This window comes from Labeo rohita, chromosome 9 (assembly GCF_022985175.1).
Source record: "Labeo rohita strain BAU-BD-2019 chromosome 9, IGBB_LRoh.1.0, whole genome shotgun sequence".
NCBI lineage: Eukaryota > Metazoa > Chordata > Actinopteri > Cypriniformes > Cyprinidae > Labeo > Labeo rohita.
The window spans coordinates 33,992,802-34,015,864 of NC_066877.1; the positions used below are offsets into that span (position 1 = coordinate 33,992,802).

General features: G+C 31.6%; 1 protein-coding gene across 2 annotated transcripts in view; it reads right to left on the reverse strand.

The window, feature by feature from the left end:
* The window catches only part of slc4a10b (solute carrier family 4 member 10b), a 77,295-nt gene that overhangs the window by 52,945 nt on the left and 1,287 nt on the right, over positions 1-23,063 (reverse strand). The window contains exon 2 of one of the 2 annotated variants that reach the window (XM_051119721.1): positions 16,859-16,888. In XM_051119721.1, coding sequence (XP_050975678.1) covers positions 16,859-16,888 — 30 coding nt within the window. Of the gene's footprint in view, positions 1-12,985; positions 13,253-16,858; positions 16,889-23,063 lie in introns of those variants that run through there. The other variant, XM_051119722.1, reaches the window with a different exon arrangement.

Below are 23,063 nucleotides of genomic sequence, written 5' to 3' on the forward strand. Positions count from 1 at the left end.
CTTCTGTTCACCAAGGCTGCATTTATTTAATCAAAAACACAGTAAAAACAGAAAAATTTCAAAAAATTTTGAAATATTTTTACCATTCAAAATAGCTGTTTTCCATTTGAGTGTATTGTAAGATGTGATTTATTTCTGTGATCAAAGCTGAATTTTCAGCATCATTACTCCAGTCTTTGGTTTCAAATGATCCTTCACAAGTCATTCTAGTATGCTGATTCTTTGACGAATACAATTTTTTTTTAAACTGCATTTATTTGAAATAGAAATCTTTTGCAACATTAAAAATGCCTTTTTATCAATTTAATACACCCTTAAAAAGTGCTTTTCTTTTTTAAACTGCTTTTCTTCAAGTTAACCAATCAGTGTTGGTTGTAATTCACATCAATTCTTAATGAAAGAGAAGTTATGCATTTCAGAAGACGTTTATGTACAGTTTTAATGTGATTATTTAATGCATGTCTTTTTAAAAGAAGTCGCTTCTGTTCATCAAGGTTGCATTTATTTGATTAAAAATACAGTAAAAACAGCAAAATTGTGAAATATTATTACCATTCAAAATAGCTGTTTTCTATGTGAATGTCTTGTAAAAAGTAATTTATCCCTGTGATGCAAAACTGAATTTTCAGCATCATTACTCCAGTCTTCAGTTTCACATAATCCTTAAGAAATCATTCTGATACGCTGATTCTTTGATGAATACAAAGTTAAAAAAACAGCATTTATTTGGAATAGAAATATTTCGCAACATTAAAAATGACTTTACTGTATCTTTTTTATCAACTGAATACATCCTTGCTTAATAAAAGTATCAATTTCTTTAAAAAAAATAAAATAAACATACTAAGCACAGTATACGGTATCATTGACGATATGCAATTTGCTTTGGATAAAAGCATCTACCAAATGCATAAATGCAAAAGGTCAAGATCAAACTGCTTTGCTTGAAGTTAATCAATCAATGTTGGTTGTAATTCACATCAATTCTTAATGAAAGAAAAGTTACGCATTCAGAAGATGTCTATGTACAGTTTTAATGTGATTATTTAATGCATGTTTTAAATCTAGCAAACTTCAATTCATTCACTTATTTATATTTTATGCAGAAATAAAGCTAGAATACAATTACTCATCGCTCAGCTTCTGCACAACACAAATTAGTGTCATAATGAGCTCTTGAGGGAATCTTTAATTAGCGCAAAAGAATGGCTGCTAGTCTAATAAACAGGGTTAAAGCGGTTTCTAGTCGAGATTCCCTTCATGTCAGTGCATAACGAAAGCAGGTTGGATTTGTGCATTTGTCCCCAACAGACAGCATTACTGACCAGCTGCTAATCGCAACAAGCTGGTGTTTTAGCGCCTCATTACTGAGAAACACGCAGCATTAAAACAGATGGTGCCGAGCCAAGATCAACCCTCGGAGCAATTACATAACAGCAGAAACCAAAAAACATACAATACTACTGTTGCACACATGCACGCAAACTATTTAAAGCTATGCTAGAATAGTTATATTCAGTATTTATCTCAACACTTACACTGTCATTCAAAAGTTTGGGGTCAGTATAAATGATTTTGTTTTTGAAAGAAGTTAAAACTTTTTCAGCAAGAATGCATGAAATTGATCAAAAGTGAGAGTAAAGACATTTAGAATGTTACAAAATATTGCTATTTCAAATAAATGATTTAAAAGATAAACAACTGTTTTTAACATTGATAAATAATAATCAGAAATGTTTCTTGAGCAGCAAATCAGCAGATTAGAATGATTTATGAAGGGTCATGTGACACTAAAGACTGGAGTAATGATGCTGAAAATTCAGCTTTGCATCTCAAAAATAAAATACACTTTAACATATATTCAAATAAAAAACAGTTCTTTTAAATTGTAATAATACTTCACATTTTTTACTGTATTTTTAAACAAGTAAATTCTCCTTGGTGAGAATAAGGGATGTTCAAAAACATAAAAAATCTTCTTAAACCTCAACCTTTTGAATGGCAGTATGAATTTTCTCTGAATTATTTGAATAAACTTGATTCAAAATGATTAATGTAAAAACTAAAATACAAGGCACAAAATGACATTTTATAATTTTATTTATATGCATCAATAGTAATAAACAGCAATATTTCTTTTTTATAAAACATATGAAATATGCCTCTTCAGTGGCACACTGAATCAGATATTGAATCATTCACTGAATCAGATATTCTGAACTGATTCAAACATGAATTGAACTCCAACAGTATTTTAGCTATTGGTGTTTAAATTAACAATGCTGTTAACACACAATAGGACCAGATACATGTACACTACCAGTCACAAGTTTTTGAACAGTCAGATTTTTTATGTTTTTTAAAAAGTCTCAATTATTTGATCCAAAATACAGCAAAAGTAGTAATATTGTAAACAGTTTTACAATTAAAAATAGCTGTGTCCTATCTGAATATATTTTAAAATGTTTTCAGTATCACATGATCCTTCAGAAATTATTCTAATTTTCTGATTTGCTGCTCAAGAAACATTTATTATTATTATTATTATTATTATCAATATTTAAAACAGTTGAGTACATTTTTTTCAGGATTCTTTGATGAATAGAAAGTTCAGAAGAACAGCATTTATCTGAAATAGAAATCTTTTGTAACATTATAAATGTCTTTATCATCACTTCTGATCAATTTAAAGCATCCTTGCTAAAGAAATTATAGAAAGTAATACTTAAAGAAAGGATGCTTTAAGTATTAATTTCATTAAACAAACCTGAAAAAATTCTACTCAACCGTTCTTCAACATAATAATAATAATAAATGTTTTTTGAGCAGCAAATCAGCATATTAGAATGATTTCTGAAGGATCATGTGATTGGAGTAATAATGCTAAAAATTCAGATTTGAAATGACACAAATAAATTACATTTTAATATATATATATATATATATATATATATATATATAAAATAGAAAACAGTTATTTTAAATAAACACAAATATTTCACAATTTCACTGCTTTTGCTGTATTTTGGATCATATAAATGCAGGCTCAGGAGCAGAAGAAACTTCTTTAAAAAACATTACAAATCTTACCGTCCAAAAACGTTTGTGTATTAAGAATGTAAATGAGGTGAAATTTAGTTTTTTTCGTTGCTTTTAATTCTGACTTAAATATAAAAGATGAGCACCAGATTGATTATAAAAGAAATGCACAACCTGAATGCATCTGATTGCATCAGCCAAATGCACAAATGTAAATGAGATGCAAATCATTGAACTTCTCATTCATCTTTTCACGTGGTCTGACAGCAGCTCACTAAAATCCTTTTTAAATATCAAAACCAGCAACAGTCACGCTCCTCAAAACCTCAGGTAATACAGTGTGCGTGTGTGTGTGTTTGACCAGTGGACGGTAGCTACAGTAATTCACACAGACGAGAACTCACGCTTCACACCCACACACTGACGTACTGAAGGAAAAAACCCAAGGGCACCTCTAGACGACTGACTAAGTGTGTGTGTGTGTGTGTGCATGTCATACACGCACGTGTGAGAGTGTAATTGTGTGTTATTCCTGTGAACATATGTAAATGTGTGTAAATGAGCTCAGAACTGTAACTTTGATGAGAATCAGACTCAGCACAATCATCCTGAGAAATGATCTTCTGTTTTGCTCCTGGCATAGTTTTTTTACTTATTACTATAAACAATTATCTAAGATAGTAAATACAAATAAAGTCTTGTCTTCTTTAAAACGGCGTAAGGTTCAGATATTCACTCTTTTGTTCATTCAGATGAGTGCCTTTTGCCCTGCCTAAAATATGCCTAGCATGTAATCTGCATGAGGTCTAATCTCTTTATCCTGAATCCACTCTTTTTATGACCAAACCACCACACACTCTCCTTCTATGCGTGGATCTACACACATCCTACACTGTAATCCTGTAAAGAGACATCACACTACACACACTCACAGGTTCATGTGAGGAAATAGAACAGACACAAGCCTCAAAATACAGTAAAATAAAAAATGAAATCTCTTTAAAGCTGAAGTGCATCATTTCTGCACCAGCAGCAATACCAAACTGAATGGCAAAAATAATGACACTGCCCATCTTCCATCTTCTTCATCTTCAGAAAGCATTTTTTAGTCTTCAGTGTCACATGATCCTTCAGAAATCATTCTAATATGCTGATTTTCTGCTCAGGAAACCATTTTTATTATTATTATCAATGTTGAATGTTTAGTGTCATTTTAAATGATTTTAATGCATCCTTGCTGAATAAAATCATTACTTTCTTATTATTAATAATAAATTACTGAACAAAAATAGTACTGACCCCAAACGTTTTTGAAAGATAGTGTGTCTAAGACAATACTAAAACTTGAATAACTAATAACTCTCCATTAAATAGCCTTGAGCTATGACAGAACAACATCTCAGCAATAAAAAGTGCGTGTCTTATAAAGCCGGTCTGTGCAACAGCTATAAATAGCAGCTGTATGTTCTGCATCCTGTAGTCGATACACATCTCAGATGGACTTGGACGTTCCAAGCGTTTAAAATAAGCACTTTCCTGTCAGATCAATAAACAGTGCAGGTTCTATGTCACCGACCCAATACTTCAGGATGCCTGCACATTCACATCAATGCTGCAACCCTGCAAAGTCATGTTTACAAGGTGCTAGGCTGTTACAAAGGCACTTTTCACTTCAGAGTGTTTGCAAAGACATTCAGATCTATTTGAATACCCAGCAACTCAGCTAACAAAGATTTGTTCTAAGAACATTCACATTAAATTATGAAAACACCTGTTCACTGAATGTTCAAAACATCCGGTTTTTGTTTATTTGTTTTTGCAAATATAACCAAATGTTACATTTTATCATTTGGCAAACGGTACGGGAATGTTACTTCTCTGAATGTTCTAAAACATGTAGTAACATTTAAAAAAAACAGAATTCAGAATAACGTTCCATAAATTATGCATAAATAACATTTTGTGCACATCTGGAGAACATTTTTAAAGAAGAGGTAACTCTGAACAGTCTATTTGTGTTACTGGAGGAATGTTTCAGAGAACCATGTCAAAACATTACCCAAAATTAAAAAAAAAAAAAATAAAATGTTTAGTTAATGTTCTTTTTAAGTTTTGAAAACATTCTGAATGCACTCTGAATGTTCAAAATGTCCAGTTTTAAATATTCTAAAAACATTTGTTTTGCAAAGTTATGAAAATGTTACATTTTGAACATTTTGCAAACATAATGAGAATGTTACTTTTGAATGTTATCTGAACTTTCTGAATCAAGTAACATTTAAAAAATGGAATTCAAAAGTCAAATTCAAACGGAAACCAACATTCCGTAAACAATGAATTTACATTAAATTTAGATTTTTAAAGTTACATTACATATTACTGGACGAACATTTGTTCATAACTTTCAATGAACCTTGTCAGAAGTTCAAATATTTTGCTAATGCTCCCAATATGAAACATTCTGAATCTTCACTGAACATTCAAAATTTAGCCTTTCAAATGTTTTAATAATCTTTGTATCTGCTAACATTAAGAAAACATTTAATTTAAAAATTTGCAAACATTATGGGAATGTCACGTTCTAATGTTGAAAATGAAAATTCTGAAACAAGTAACATTTAAAAAACGGAATTCAAAATAGGTTCAGTAAATAACATTTTAAGAACATTTTTGAAGACCAGATACTCTGATATTAATGTTACTGGATGAACGATAACTTTTAGAGAACCTTGTCAGAACATTGTGAAAAAGCTCCCTGTTTGCTGAGAACCAAACAAACTCAACGTGTATAAGCACTGTAGATTTCACGCTATTTTTAAGAGAAACCCTCTCATAAACGGCGTGTAAAAACAATGAAACTGTGATCGTCCAGTTAACATATCGGTCAGACAAACGTCTCATTTCCTGGCCAGATGAAGCTGCTAAGCGGACGAGAGTGATAGTCACCATCTTGTTTTTCATCGCTATTCTCCTGTGGATCAGATAGATTCCAGCTGGCTAAGAGAGACTGCTTTGGTATAATTTTAGAAGCGAAGTATCTGCAAAATAACACTTGAATAATTACAGCTCTTGTTTTCTCAGAAAACAGCTCCATTATTACGGAATATAATCTCATTTTTGTGGAAATTTCCAAAGAAAAACAACTCTGGATTTCCCCCAAAATAACAGAAAGAGCAATCAGCTTAATTTTAATGCTGTTTACTTTCAGAAAATGGACACAAATTGACATGAAATCCTCTTAGCCACAAGGGGAAAAAAAATACTTTTGTGCACTTAAACCTCGTGAAAGGATAAGCTCACAGAAGATGGAAAGGTTCTGGGCAAAGTTACACGCAACACTAACCTGCCAGACTTGTTACTACTAACCCAAAACATGCTGGAATACAAGAGTGGCATCAATCTCTCTGTAAGTTCTGTATGAAACTCTAGATGGCACAAGCTAATATAATCACATGATTATTGGTTGATTGGTTTCTTTTTACATCAGCAGCCAATGAGCTTGCTGCTCAACATTCAAATACTTAGGCAGTGTAGTGTTGGGTTCAAGTCCACCTAAGTCGAGTCCGAGTCGAGTCCGAGTCTTTAACCAATTGAGTCCGAGACGAGTCCGAGTCCAAAATGGGCCGAGTCGGACTCAAGTCCGAGTCCCAAAGGGCCGAGTCCGAGTTGAGTCCGAGTCCAAGGAAATACTACTGTTTGTCGGTATCTTAACATTGTTTTAACCCAGGGGTGCCCAAACTCGGTCCTGGAGGGACGTGCCCTACAAATTTTAGCTCCAGCCCCAATGAAACACACCTGAACCAGCTAATCAAGCTCTTACTAGGCATACTAGAAACCCCCTGGCAGGTGTGCTGAGGCAAGCTGGAGCTAAACCAAGGACCAGGACAGAGTTTGGGCACCCCTGTTTTTAACCTTCACAACTAGAAAAACGCAATGAAGTCATGTAACAGAAGTTATGGCTGATCTATGTAATGTGACATATTTTAGAGTGAAACAGACTTTAGAATGTGAAAAATTATAGGGCGGGACTTGACTTTATTCATCGATGTAGTAAATGTATAAATTCAAGGGTGGGTGTAAAGGAGTAGGTATCTTGGTAAATGGGACCTTAAGAGCAGAAAATGCACCTCTTATATTTCTGATTGTACCTGTGTGTGTTTTGGGTTGTATATGACTTTTTCTTGAATGAAAATTAGGTTGTGAGGGATAAACCTAGTCTTTACAATGGCAAACACTGTGTATAAAGCCCTACATATACTTTCCATAAGTCACAGCCAACCCACACCTGTTTTATTATTGAATGCATTTATAGTTACATTAATTACAATAAATTAAATTATATAAGGAATAATTGATGATGGGCCATTTAATTATTAGAAAATCAAGGTGGTTTTGGACCCATAAAAACTCTTGTTGCAAAGATGTTAGAAAATTTTTTTTTTTCAAGCTAGAAACTGCCATTATGTTTAAATGATAATAATTTCAATACACAAAAAAACTAATCAACTAATGTAAGTAAAACATTCTCAAGCACAAGGCAAGTAAACACTCAAGCAAAAGTATTAATAAATATATTTATCAAAAATACAAATTAAATAATATTTTTTTAAAAATAGAATCTTTTTAAAAATAGATATATTTTTTTTTTTTTTTTTTTTTTTAGGTAGGTCTATCTAAAGGCTACTACAGAAATAGACTACAGACATTTCATGAAGTAATAAATGTTAAAATAAAACACTGCAAAATCTGTATACATTAAAGTGAGTGATTCTCTTTTTCTTTTGTTGTTTGATTAATATTTATGACGCGGTCTGCGGCTGCAGGTTTACGCTGCTGTCGCTTTAAGATCTGATGCACATTTCAAATATTTTGACGCATCAGCATTTCTCCCAACTGTTCAGGTTTACTTAAGACAAAAACGACTTAATTTACATGAATAATCTCCAAGACGAGCATGTGCTTAGCAATAAGAGAACCTATTAAAAGCGAAAGACAACTCGGCATTCGCACAATGACTGAGAAGCGCGTTCTGTGATCGCGCTTTGACCCGCACATAAACCCGTCGGCTTTCAAGTAGCTACTGGACAAGATTTTCGTGATAATGCATCGAGTCAGTGACATTTCCGTCAACTGTCTCTGGACTCGGACGGACTCGGGATATTTTCAGAGTCCGAAAGGCTTGAGTCCGAGTCAAGTCCGAGTAAAAATGCATCCGAGTCCGTGACAAGTCCGAGTCACCTAAAAATTGTACTCGAGACCGGACTCAAGTCCGAGTACCCCAACTCTAGTTTACTGTAGCAGTTGCAGTGCGCTTCAGAAACCCTCCACCTTCCCCAGCTCCACCTGTATAGATTTCATGTGTATATATATATATATATATATATATATATATGTATGTATATGAGGATTATTAGGTTGGCTTGAGAAAACCAACCTACTGATCTGCTACCTAAGCATATTATTATTATTATTATTATCATCATTATTATCATTATTATTATTATTATTAGACCTAATTTCTGAACGCTACTCCTCCTAGAGCTTAAAAATCATACAAATCCTATAGACACATTGACGGAATGTTCAAATGAGCCAAGACTCATCAAGCTCCAACTGTCAAAATTCTAATTTTAAACTCCTAGAATCCCTTGAGACTAAATGAAGCTTCTCTTCTATATACTAATCCATTCAAACTCATTTAAACTTTCATTCTAATATTTCTAATCTATTTATCTATCTAGCCAAGCCTAGCAACTAGAATCATGCTAGTAGCTTGCTAATCATGATAGTAACATGCTAATCATGCAAGAAATATGCTAGTAACTTGTCAGTCATACTAATGACATGCTAGTAACTTGCTAAAAATGATAGAATCATGCTAGCAAAATGCTAGTAACTAGTCAGTCATTCTAGCAACATGCTAATCGTGCTAGAAATATGCTAGTAACTTGTCAGTCATGCTAACGACATGCTAGTAACTTGCTAATAATGTTAGAATCATGCTAGCAGCATGATAGTAACTGGTTAATCATACTAGGAACATGCTAGTAACTTGCTAATCATGCTAGCAACATGCTAATCATGCTAATCATGTTAGAAATATGCTAGTAACTTGTCAGTCATGCTAACGACATGCCAGCAACTTGATAATAATACTAGAATCATGCTAGCAACATGCTAGTAACGTCAGTCATACTAGCAACATGCTAATCGTGCTAGAAATATGCTAGTAACTTGTCAGTAATGCAAACGACATGCTAGTAACTTGCTAATAATGTTAGAATCATGCTAGCAACATGATAGTAACTGGTTAATCATACTAGGAACATGCTAGCAACTTGCTAATCATGCTAGTAACATGCTAATCATGTTAAAAATATGCTAGTAACTTGTCAGTCATGCTAACGACATGCCAGCAACTTGATAATAATGCTAGAATCATGCTAGCAACATGCTAGTAACTACTTAAACATACTAGCAACTAGCTAATCATGCTAGAAACATGCTTGCAACTTGCTAATCTTGCTAGAAACGTGCTAGTAACTTGTTAATCATGTTAGCAACATGCTAGAAACATGCTATCAACTTGCTAATCATGCTAACAACATACTAGCAACTTGCTAGTCATGCTAGAAACATTCTAGCATGTTAACAACCTGTCAATCATGCTATAAACATGCTAGCTACATGCTAGCAACTTTCTAATCATTATAGCAAGATGCTAATCATGCTAGAAACATACTAGCAACATGCTAGTGACTTGCAAGCCATGCTAGAAACATACTAGCAACATGCTAATCATGCTAGAAACATGCTAGCAACATGCCAATAACATGATAATCATGCTAGTAACATGCTAATCATGGTAGAAGCATGCTAGTAACTTGCTATTTATGCCAGAAACATGCTAAAAACATACTAGCAACATGTTAATCATGCTGAAAACAAGCTAGTAACTTGTTAATCATGTTAGCAACATGCTAGAAACATGCTATCAACTTGCTAATCATGCTAACAACATACTAGTAACTTGCTAATCATGCTAGAAACATTCTAGCAACATGTTAACAACTTGTCAATCATGTTATAAACATGCTAGCTACGTGCTAGCAACTTGCTAATCATGCTAACAACTTTCTAATCACTCTAGCAAGATGCTAATCATGCTAGAAACATACTAGCAACATGCTAGTGACTTGCAAGCCAAGCTTGAAACATACTAACAGCATGCTAATCATGCTAGAAACATGCTAGCAACATGCCAATAAAATGCTAATCATGCTAGTAACATGCTAATCATGGTAGAAGCATGCTAGTAACTTGCTAGTCATGCCAGAAACATGTTAAAAACATACTAGCAACATGTTAATCATGCTAAAAACAAGCTAGCAACATGTTAATCATCTAATCTATATAAAGTTTAAAACTTAAAACTTTTATAGCTTCTTTAAACTTTCAGGCTAGGCTTTCTTTTTTTTATCTAGTTTCATGTTATATAAGCAGCAGCAGTGTTTCCTACATGCTCACAGCAACATGTCTTGACTGTGGATGTATTGGCAGTAGCAAGTCTTTACTTGCTCTGTCAGCGTAGCAGATCTATATTATGGGTTTCCATCCTGGTCAAAGATGCTTTGAAAGATTTTTCGTTTTTTTGTCCACGCAACAAAATATTTGGTGTTATTGGTTCCACCAAATAAAGAAACTCAAATAGGTTGGGACTGACATGAGGGTGAGTAAATGATAACAGTCTTTTAATTTTTGGGTGAACGATTTTTTAAAGCAGCATGAGGGCAGTCAGAGAGCAGGGAGATTAGCGAACGTCCCGTGATGGTCGCATTGATTTAATTGGATGAAGCAGATAATCATATTGAGCATCCTAAAAGGGCAGATGGAGGAGAATATCACTATCAGCTGCAGCACAGCAAATCCATAGAGAGCACTTCAGCGTAGTAAATGCTGTAACGGTACACAGATGAGCCAAAGGCCCTTTCAAGGAAAGCGTGTTCACTCAGTTGCATATTTGCGACACCTCTGGACAGCTATTTCGAACATCTGAGACCAAGCCCTATATACTTGAAAGGGTACAAATCTACTGGGTACTGCTTGCTGAACTGTCTCATAAATACTATTTATTTATTTATGTTTCCTAACATCAAATAATGTTAAAGAAGTTTATATTCCAGGATGAATACGTCAGTGCACATACTCAACTTAGTGTAACTTTCACAAAGTTATATAAATGTTAGGACAAAATGTTCTTGAAGTAATTTTTATGGGATGTTCCTATAACTCTATTAATATTTGATGTACATTTTCATAATGTTGAACAAAAACGTTCTAAGAATCTTCTTATGATGTTATTTGCACTTGAACATCACAACATGAAAACTGGACATTTTATAGTTTTAAAAATGTTAAAAATAAAAATTCAAATAATGTTATACTTTGGTTAAAAACAAAATCAATAGAATGTAAGAAAAAATAAATGTTAACAAAAATTTAAAAAAAAAATCTGAAAAAGTATTTATGTCAGCTCATTGCAATGCATTGGGTTTTTTTTTCGTTTTCAGTTTGTTATTTTCACAAAAATAGCTAGCACTAAATCAACTAAAACTAGTAAATAAAAATTGATAAATGTGACCCTGGACAACAAAACCAGTCTTAAGTAGCACGGGTATATTTGCAGCAATAGCCAAAAATACATTGTATGGGTCAAAATGTTTATTTTATGCCAAAAATCATTAGGATATTAAATAAAGGTCATGTTCCATGAATATATTTTGTAAATTTCCTACTGTAAATATATATAAAAAATAAACTAAATTTTTGATTAGTAATATGCATTTCTAAGAACTTCATTTGGACAACTTTAAAGGTGACTTTCTCATTATTTTTATTATTTATTTATTTATTTGCACACAAATACTAAATAGACAAAAAGGAATAAATATAACAAAACAGCAAAATTATAAAAACTTCAATTAAGATGAGATTGAAATCAGAAAATATAAAAATTTAAAATGTAAAAATCAGTAATACTAAAAGAACACTGCTATTGATTAAATATTCGTAAATTATTTATTTTTTCAATTCAACTTAACCATTTTAACCTATACTTTGTCAGTAATGAATTACATGTATTTTTAGTTACCATTTCTTTCACTTAGTATGTCATCTAAGATTTTTTGGTCACTTAGCTTGTTACAGTGGATTATGGGATTGTCTTTTCTGCAAAGCAATTATATAACCAAATGAAGATTTTTGGAATATTATAAAATGTAGAATAATGCATTAAAATGCTATCTAGGTAGGAACTACACTCTTAGAAAAAAGGTTCAAAGCTGTCAGTGGGATGGTACCCTAGGGTGCAAAAGCTAAAAGCTACATCTTTGTGTCTTATTTAGCCCTAAACGGAACATATTAGTTCTTTGGAAGAACATATTAGTACCTAAAGTGAGTTTTGTACCTCTATTTCTCATAGTACACAGTCCTAGAAAGAAAATGAGAGATGAAGCAGGGCAGTGTCAGAGACCTGTGCTGGATTTATGGGAGGTCTTGGCCGACATCCGCAGCACATAACCTGCTTCTTACTGTAGCAGTGGAGGCTTCCTGCACCCCTCCTCCATAGCACTAACCCTGCATCTGATCAATGACATTCAGCCTGCAGAAAACATGCTGCATCCTCTGCATCACACAGACTACATCACCCACAATTCTGTAGTGCACTGCAGTTTGCATTATTGCATACGTTAAAATAAAGCACAAAAACAGCTCATTTTTATTCTCTACAACATGCATATTATCTGACAATGTTAATACTGCAATAACACAATCAAGGGCATTATGAAAATGCATGCATTTACTAAATCCCAGAACTTGGCAGTGTTTGCACGCAGCAGATGCCACTAAAACCTGAACTAGAGCAAAACCAGCATCCCGCTCATACCTGAGAGTCCAGTCGGCTGTAAAGGTCCGAATTCTGCATATCCCTGGTGGTTTTCTTTCCGGCTCCCGAATGAGTCAGGACAGTTTCACCTCATGCAGCATGCGCTTCAACTGTCCAACTTCAGCGCATGCACACACACACACACATACACACTCATGCATGCACACACACGCTCACACCGATTACAGCAGTGACATCAGCAGCGTCTCTCGCATACAAACTTACACTGTCTTTATCTGGTACCGTTTCTCTCTCTCTCTCATAGGGAGGAACTGCTTCTCATCCCGGTGTTACACCAGTGTGTTCTGCCCGCCTCCTCCCAAGAGGCATGCTGGGAGTGGACTGCTGACCTGTCAGAAGAGGCCTGACCTTGTTCTCTCTCTCGCTTTGTACTCACGGTTCGCACCATTGAGGTTAATATACCTGCTAGCATTTCCATTCATCTCAGTGGCAGTTCTTGGCATGCGTGTGACTCCCTGGAAGAACTATTTAGGCCAATCACCTCAGCCAAAAAAAAATGACTCATCAATCTAAAGTCACGGAAACACAACGTCATGAAAATATCAAATGACCCTTCATTAGTATGATGACTATCCTGAGCTGTGACATCACAGACAGCAGACAGAGAACAATATAAGCCTATTTTATGATTTTAGGAGACTCCAGTATACACACACAAACACACACAAAGTCCAAAAGTATTAATTGCATGACGAAGTCTATTAGAATGCAGTTAGAACGGCCATATAATTCAAGTTATAAAAACAAAAAAATATCCCTGTATGGGTTTTTGTTTTTTGTAAGTAATGACATAATTAAATAACATCGCACAACAAAAGTATCATTTTCCCAAATATCAGCATATGAGCATGATCGCAAATGTGAGTTTGATATTAAAGTTAACTGAGTGAGTTACATTTTAGACACAACTAAAATAGTTCCAAACAAAGATGGATAAGAACATTTGTGCATCTCAGAGCAACGCTGTGGTGTTTCATTCCTGAATTAATCATTTTTTATGTCAATGATTCAATTATCCATTTGTAAAGACAGTCACTCGATTCATTTCCAAATGAATTAGCCATTTTGAATGAATCTTTTGAATGAGTGATTCAGTGAATCACTTGTTAAAGCAGGGACTGGCAGTAGGTACGTTTTTGAAAAGAAACATTTCAACAACAAGAAAAGTCATCAAGAAGTCTTCTTTCAAAAAATACAGTAAAGTAAAAACAGAAATACTGTTACTATATATGTATATATATATATTTCCTCCTCAGAAATCTAACTTTAGCATTTGATTTTATTCAAAAAAGCCTGTTTCCACCACTGAATAAAAAATAAATTAAGGTAGTTTTGACTTTTTATCTTTTTAGTTTTTTTCCTTGCAATTGTGAGTTTACATCTCAAAATTCAAACTTTTTCTCCGAATTGTGAGATATAAACTCACAATTCTGACTTTTTTTCAGAATTGCATGATATAAACTCACAATTGCAAATAAATATCGAGGTACAAACCCTGCAAATCTAAGAAACTCAAAATATCAGTCTTTTTCTAGAAGTTTATTTTTAGTTTATTTTTCTAAAAGCAACTGCAAATGTATATAAACTACAATTGTGAGAAAAAAGTCAGAATTGCGAGATACAAACACGCAATCTCACAATTCAGACTGTTTTCTCCGAATTGTGAGATATAAACTTGCAATTCTGAAAAAAGTTGCAATTCTGAGAAATTAAGTGAGAATAACGAGATATAAATTCAAAATTCTGACTTTTTTCTCAGAATTGCATGATATAAACAAACAATTGTGAGAAAATAATAGTGAGATACAAACCCACAATTCTAATAAAATATCCGTCTTTTTCTAGCTCTAAATTGGACTTTATAACTTAATTGGATGTTTATATCTCACAATTCTGACTTTTCTCCGCTAAACTTGCTAACTAGCACGTTATGAGGAAAGGTGATTGCAGAGGTTCATAAAAAAACCCTTATACTCACTTCTGCTGTAAGTGAAGCTGGATCACGAATGATTTGCGCGAACATAGACGGATATATGTAGATCGGGAGGCGCATTCTCTTCACAAACAAACGTAATCCACTGCATCTTCAGCTGTTCAGATGTCGGGAGTAAATGACGACCACTATGTTCATTATTACATCCAGCAACACAACAACTCAATCGCTCGAGCTGAGATATTCTTGTCTAACTTACATCTCTGCTCCGGCATCAAAACAATGGAGGTCTGACTGTGACAGCTGATCTGAGGTAAAACGCTCATGACGCCACACCGACAGGCATCTGAGAACGGCTCGATTTGAAAAAGGGAATATTATTTTTACAGATTAATTAAAAACCATTGCATGGATTTTTTATCATTATAGGGTAGATTTGTACATACACTGCCAGTACACATTAATGTTCAAACAACATGTAAAAGTGAACTTAGGATCCAATGACGCCTTTCAACAAAATGTCAGAATTGCGAGTTTATATCTTGACTTTATAACTCGCAATTAAGGGTTTATATCATGCAATTCTGTGAAAAAAGTAAACTGTGACTTTGTATCTTGCAGTTCTTACTTTATAATGTTTATTGTTTATATCACGCAACTTTGATAAAAAAAAGTCAGAATTGCAAGATGTAAATTCACAATTGTGAGAAAAAATAATTGTAAGGTAAAAAGTTGCAATTAACTTTTTTTATTTTTATTCAATGGTGGAAATGGGCGATGTTGTTTTGTTGGAATCAGTTCTGAGTCAAGTCAAGGATTCTCATTTGTATGACATCCATAGTTTCTTCTTTTGTAGAGATCTTCAAATCTGTCACACAGGCTGTGATTTTGTGTTAAAAACCAACAAGAAATGTAATGTTAAACATTGAACTTAATTCGAACATGGTTTTGGAGCAGACCTAATGAAAAGAATCCATTTGAAAAAATTTAAAGTGGACATCGGATGCAAAATTCACTTTTACATGGGGTACCAAAATGTAAACAGTGCTGTTTTTAACAAGGTAAAAAGGGTGTTGTTTTACACGACCATTGAGGAATTGTAACCAAAGTACGTTGCAGACATTTCATAAAAACCCTAAAGAATCATATCAGCTTGTGAAAAATGGGCATCTGATGTTTCCTTTAAAATTCCCTACTATCCTGAACGCAAAGCAATACTCTGAAAACTGCTCATCCTTCACTTTTGTCTGCCCTTGTCTGACGAGAGTACAGCCGTTCACTTGTGTAACACAGATTCAGCACAAATATGGAAGCAGATCAAACGCTCTCAGACGAATTCGATTTGCGTGTCGTGCGGCGCATTTCGCTGATCTTTTGCTGCATTGCATCAAGGATTTTGCTCATTTCAAAAATGTGCTGTCTACCAAAACAAATAAATGATTGATTTAAAAAATAACCACCAAAAAAGCCAATGCATTGTTTTAAAAGCATGCCATAAATCTCTGTTTTGCTGTAACTACGTATCTTGTGACGTTTCAAGGTCTTTTCTGACTAAAATCCTGAAATGAGCATGTGGTGAGTAGTGTCCTTTGACAGATGACAGGTTTATCTGTGACCTTTTAGTGTCTAGAAGCTTCAGTGCTGCTGAATGCATGAGCTGCATACTGAGAAAAAAATGACATGAGGAAGAAACTGCTGCTTATGCTGTTTCAATTAAATTAAATCAGATGCATTGAAAATAATTTATGCTGACAGGTTCTGGAACAGTGTTCCTGGACCTCTGTATGAAAATATATTGTCAGTTTCTTTCTTTAACACAGTCCTTCCATCCTTATATGCTCCAGGTCTGATGTGTGACATGATTCTGGCATTATATCAACCATCAAAAAATATAAAGTGTATTAAATATTTTGACTCACCACACTTTGTCTTCCAGGAGAGGTGACCACCTGCAAAATACAAATAGTTACAGATCAAATTCATGTTGTTTGTTTTGACTCATTCTACTAATTACTCTTCATTAATTAGCACACTAAAGCATTCGCACATATTCAGGACTTCTTCATAATGTTCTGATTTGTGTCAGTGCAGTGTTCAATGTGCACACAGATAAGTAATATTTCTATTATTTATTCATTTTTATACTGGGCATTAAAGCTATTTTGAGGGAAATCTAACTGTGATTTTTCTGATAAAACTGTAATGATAATAATAATAAACATTTTTAATTTAATATATATTTTTTTTTTACATTTTAGTTTCAAATGATTTTAATACAATAATAATAATTATTATTACTACTACTACTACTACTACTACTAATAATAAATGATTTAATAAATGATTTTTTAATTTAATTTTAAATGATTTTAATACAATAATAATTATTATTATTACAAAATATAGTAATATTTCTTGTTTGTTTTTTGTCTAGTAACGTTAATAATAATAATAATAGTAATTTATTATTATTATTATTATTATTATTATTATTACTACTACTACTACTACTACTACTACTACTAAATATAGCAATTTTTCTTATTTGGTTTTGTCTAGTAACTTTAATAGTACTACTACTAATAATAATAAAAATAAATGATAATAATAGTAATCACATTTTTAATTTAACAAATGATTTTTTTAAATTTAATTTAAAATGATTTTTGCTACAATAATAATAATAATAATAATAATAATAATAATAATAATAATTACTAAATATAGTAGTATTTCTTGTTTGGTTTTTGTCTAATAACTTTAATAATAATAATAATAATAACAGCAATAATAAAATTATTATTATTACTAATAATAATAATAATAATAATAAATTATAATAAGAATCACATTTTTAATTTAATAAATGATTTTTTAAATTTAATTTAAAATAATTTGTAATACAATAATAATTACTACTAAATATAGTAATATTTTTGTTTTTTTTTTGTCTCGTAACTTTAATAATAATAATAACAAAATTTTTAATTAAATAAATGATTTTTAAAATGTAATTTAAACTGATTTTTAATACAATAATAATTATTTTTATTACTAAATATAGCAATATTATTTGGTTTTTCTCTAGTAACTTTAATAATAATAAAAAATAATAATTTTGTTATTATTAGTATTATTAGTATTAAATATTTTGTTTTATTAATAATAATAATATGGATTATTATTATTATTATTATTATTATTATTATTATTATTATGAAAAATAGTACACAAAAACAGCAACAAAAAAAAAAAAAATACTACTAACTTACTAGTAATAATAAGCTGCTTGTGTGTAAATGAACACACTGCTGCCTTTTACTCTGAAACATGCAATGCATATATTTATATATTAAATTTAGTTTTTGTGATTTGATAACCACACTAATCCATAATGTGATTTTGGTTTTACATTAATTAATTGTGCACCCCTACTATGCATTATTTTTTCACTTATTATTTTCAAAGAAAAACACAGTAACGTGCTAGTTTGAGGGGGGGTTTAAGACATAACCCACAATATAGGTGATCAACGTTAACTTTACACTTAAAAACCATGGTGAATCTGACAAATCTTGTCAGCTGGTGTTTCATTCTCAGCTTAGTCACTCAGGCTCGCAATTGTGGGATTGACAGCAGAGCGCAGCAAGTGTTAAGAGCGTCAGAAAGTTACGAAATGCTGAACTTTATGCAAACGACAGGCCAGTTCTGCTGACATCTGTCAGACGCATTTCAAAATCTGAAAAAGTGATGCAAATGCATTCAATTCGATTTTAAAATGCAGTTTGCATGCTTTTATTACAAATGGGTTTACAAAAGCATATTAAATGAACATCATATGCATAATTGGGGCATTCAGAATCATGCATATCTGGTATTTTGAGCAGCACTTTCTTCCAGATTTAATTTTATTTCACCCTCTTAAAAGTAAGGACACGCTTAACAGAGGTGCTAGGACATCTTCCCTTTCAAGCACAATAATCCTGGATATCCAAAGAGCACCAATTAGTTTTAAAACAACCTCAGAAGCCTTGCATACATGCTTAATCTCTGCTAAAGGCCATTACATGAGCATCTCTGTAGCGGATTATCCAAAAACACTGCGAGAAGACTTACGGTGTATTTATATTCTACTACTTGTACATATCAGTACATTCATACTGAGATTACGAGCTCTAGACTACAATAACCGATTAGTCCGAACAATACGCTTAATTGGATCTGATCTATCATCGTCTTGGAAGCACCGTTTACCTGCTTCAGCGTGACATAATCGCTATCAACAGATGTTTTGAAGTCTCCGTACTTCTCACTGTTTATTTTCCATTAAGCAATAATAAGCAGCTTTGCCCGTCTGCTCGGGACTCACGCTGAGCGGAAAATGTTTTTCAGTGTAATCTCAATAATAAAGCTTAGCTTTGTCTTAGCAGAGAGCTTTGCAAAAGCCATCATTATATTGTCCTGTGATACGTGAGAGAGGAAACCTTTGAAAGATCTTCTACACGCTCAGTCTTCATGAGCTCAACTTTAACAAGTGGTGCTTGAAATGTAGATATATCTGTGGTTTAAACATATTTAGTTTAAAATGCAGTAACTGTTAAAAGTTCAGTAGAAATTGCAGTAAAAGTTATGAAATTAGCTCAGTAAAGAAAGTAAATAAAGACCAAGTACTAACATACTTCCTTACGCTTCTATACATGTTCATAACAAGGTTTTTTTGACCTTTTAAATCATGAATATCATTATTTTAATGTCTTACTCCATTTAACATTCCATCTAACCTTGCTGTGTCAGAAAAAGGTCAATATATTAAAGATATTTTATAGAAAATTACTGACCTTAACACATAATCATGAGGATCTACAGGGGTCCTTTTTATGATGTCACTTCCTGTTTTATGCCTTTGTCACATGACCTAAAAATTACTTTTCATCACACTGACTTTAATTTGGCAGACAAAGGTTTTAGTATTAATAATATTATACATTTATATAAAATTATATTTAATATTCTAATACTTAATAATATTAAATATTTATATACTAAACACTCAAATATTTATTAATAATATGCATAATATTATTTGTGTGTGTGTGTATCTATCTATCTATCTCTATATCTATCTATCTATATATATATATATGTATATATATTATAATTACAAATTATTTTATTATTTACAACATGTAAAATTGTCTTACTACAGACAAAAATGGTAATGCTAATAATATTATATATATTTTTATATAATTATATTTATTATATATACTATACATTTTTGTATCATATATTTATATAAAACATAAATAATTAATACATTTATAAAACATGTAAAAATTATACATTTATATAAAATAATATAATATTTAATTTAAAATTATTTATTTAAAATATTTGAAAACATTATATATTATAAACTATTTTAGAATATTTTAATTTAAATAAATTACTGCTTTTTAGCCCAAATAATTCTAAATAAATAAATAAATACACAAACTGTTACATTTACAACCTTTGTTGAAGTGCCACAAAAACATAATTATAAATACATATCAAACTTAATCATTTAAAATATTTATACATTTTTTTAATTATAAAACCTAAAAATAATAATAATATTTATATAATTTAAATTATTATTATTATATATTATAAATATTTCATAATATCTTTAATTTAAATAAATTTGTGTTTTTACCCCAAATAAATCTAAATAAATAAATAATAAAACACAAAACTGTTACACTTACAACCTTTGTTGAAGTGCCACAAAAACATATAAAATGCACATCAAACTTAATCATTTAAAATATTTATATATAAAATAATTTAAATACAAAATGTTAAAATAATAATATTCATATACAATATTTGAAAATATTATATATTAGAAAATATTTTATAATATCTTTAATTTAAATAAATTTCTGCTTTTAGTCTAAATAAATCTAAATAAATAAATGATAAAAAGCACAAAACTGTTATCTTACAACTTTTGTTGAAGTGCCACAAAACAATATTTATATATATAAAAAATATCTATAACATTTTTAAATAATAATATTTATATAAAAAAATGAAAATATTATATATTATAAACTATTTTATAATATCTTTCATTTAAATTCATCTTTAGTTTAATTCAACAACATGTCTCTAAGGTTTATTCAAGTCACTGTCTGTATAAATTAATTTTTTAATATATTTTGAACGATTAAATTGACGATCTAAAGCATCATGTCATAGACCTGTAAATGAACAGCATCACACAAATGACTGATACTTATAGATAATCCAAACTGAACACACTGAACATACTCAGGATTGTTTTAAGGCTTACTCAAAAGCTGCTTTTTTGCCAACACTGGATCAATAATGAAACTAAATGTTCTGAGGTGATTAGAGGTGCTTGCCTGAATAATTAAACGTATACTTTCTGCATGTTCGGGTGTAGAAAGTACAAGTCTCCAACACTGAGCTGTTTAGGGTCACTGGGTTCGGACTAAAGGGACTTTAAATTCAGTGCTGCCTTTTTACATCTCTCTAATATCTTAAGATCATTAGTCTTACTCTAAATCTTTAGTAATATATCACAGTATAACAGTAGCTTGACAATGTGCATAGGCAAAAATATGCAATGTGCATATCAAATATGATACATACGCTTATACTGTAATCACTGAAGTTTAGCCCCATAAAGTTAATGGTCTGATTCTGATGTGATTTAAACCCTATTAATCACTTAATGATGTATCACGCTTGCTGAAATATATATTCAGAAACTTATTTATCTCACTCAGTCACAAACTCCTCTCAGAAATGAACCACAGCCAGGCTTGGATGCCATTTGTCACGTCAAACAAAAATAGACGTCCACTGCAGCTGGACAAGTGCAAATGAGCTCCAGTCTGATAAAACTAGGCCTGTGTGAGAAACTCCAGCCAGCATGAGCTTCAGCAGCAGCTTTATGCCCAAAGATCTGGGCTGTTAATATGAAACTGATTACTGATTAAGGAACTGGAGAGGAATAATGTTTTGATGTTCATTTATATATGCCACATTTATATATCTGATAAGCAGCGATCTCAAAATCTACTGAAAGCCACTTTAGATTAGTGGTCCTCAACTGGTGGGTCTTAACCCTATATTAATGAATATAATTATCAGTGTTTGATGCAAAATGTAAAATCTAAAGTAGAAACAGTTGCACAGCATCTGTTCAAAGCCTATATATATATATATATATATATATATATTTTTAAAGCATAGGAGATCTAACATTAAAAGATGTGCTAGTTAAAGATGATAAACCCTATCATTACACCCTAAAAATAAATACATTTTTTAATGTTTTTTTAAAGAAGTCTCTTCTGCTCATAAGCCTCCATTTATTTGATTGTGAAATATTTTTACTATTTAAAATAACTGCTTTCTATTTGCATATATTTTAAAATGTAATTTATTCCTGTGATCAAAGTTGAATTTTCTGCATCATTACTCCAGTCTTCAGTATCACATGATCCTTCAGAAATCATTCTAATATGCTCATTTGCTGTTCAAGAAACATTTTTTTATTATCAATATTTAAAACAGTTGAGTAAAGGAATGAGTAAAGATTATTTAATGAATAGAAAGATCCAAAGAACAGCATTTATCTGAAATAAAAAGCTTTTGTAACATTAAACACATATGGCATTCAAAAGCTTGGAGTCAGTATAATTTTTTTGGGAAAAGAAATGAATACTTTTATTTAGCAAGGATGCTTTAAATTGTTTAAAAGTGATGATAAAGACATTTATAATTCTACAAAAGATTCTATTTGTGATAAATGCTGTTATTCTGAATTTTCTATTCATCAAAGAAACAAATCTACTCAGCTGTAATAATAATAATAAATGTTTTTTGAGCAGCAAATCAGAATATCAGAATAATTTCTGAAGGATCATGTGACTAGAGCAATGGTGATAAAAATTCAGCTTTGAAATCACAGAAATAAATTACATTTTAAAATATATTCATATATTTGAAATATATTCAAATATAAATCTTTTAAATAGTAAAAATATTTCAAATTTTTACTGTTTTTACTGTACTTTGGATCAAATAAATACAGGCTTGGTAAGC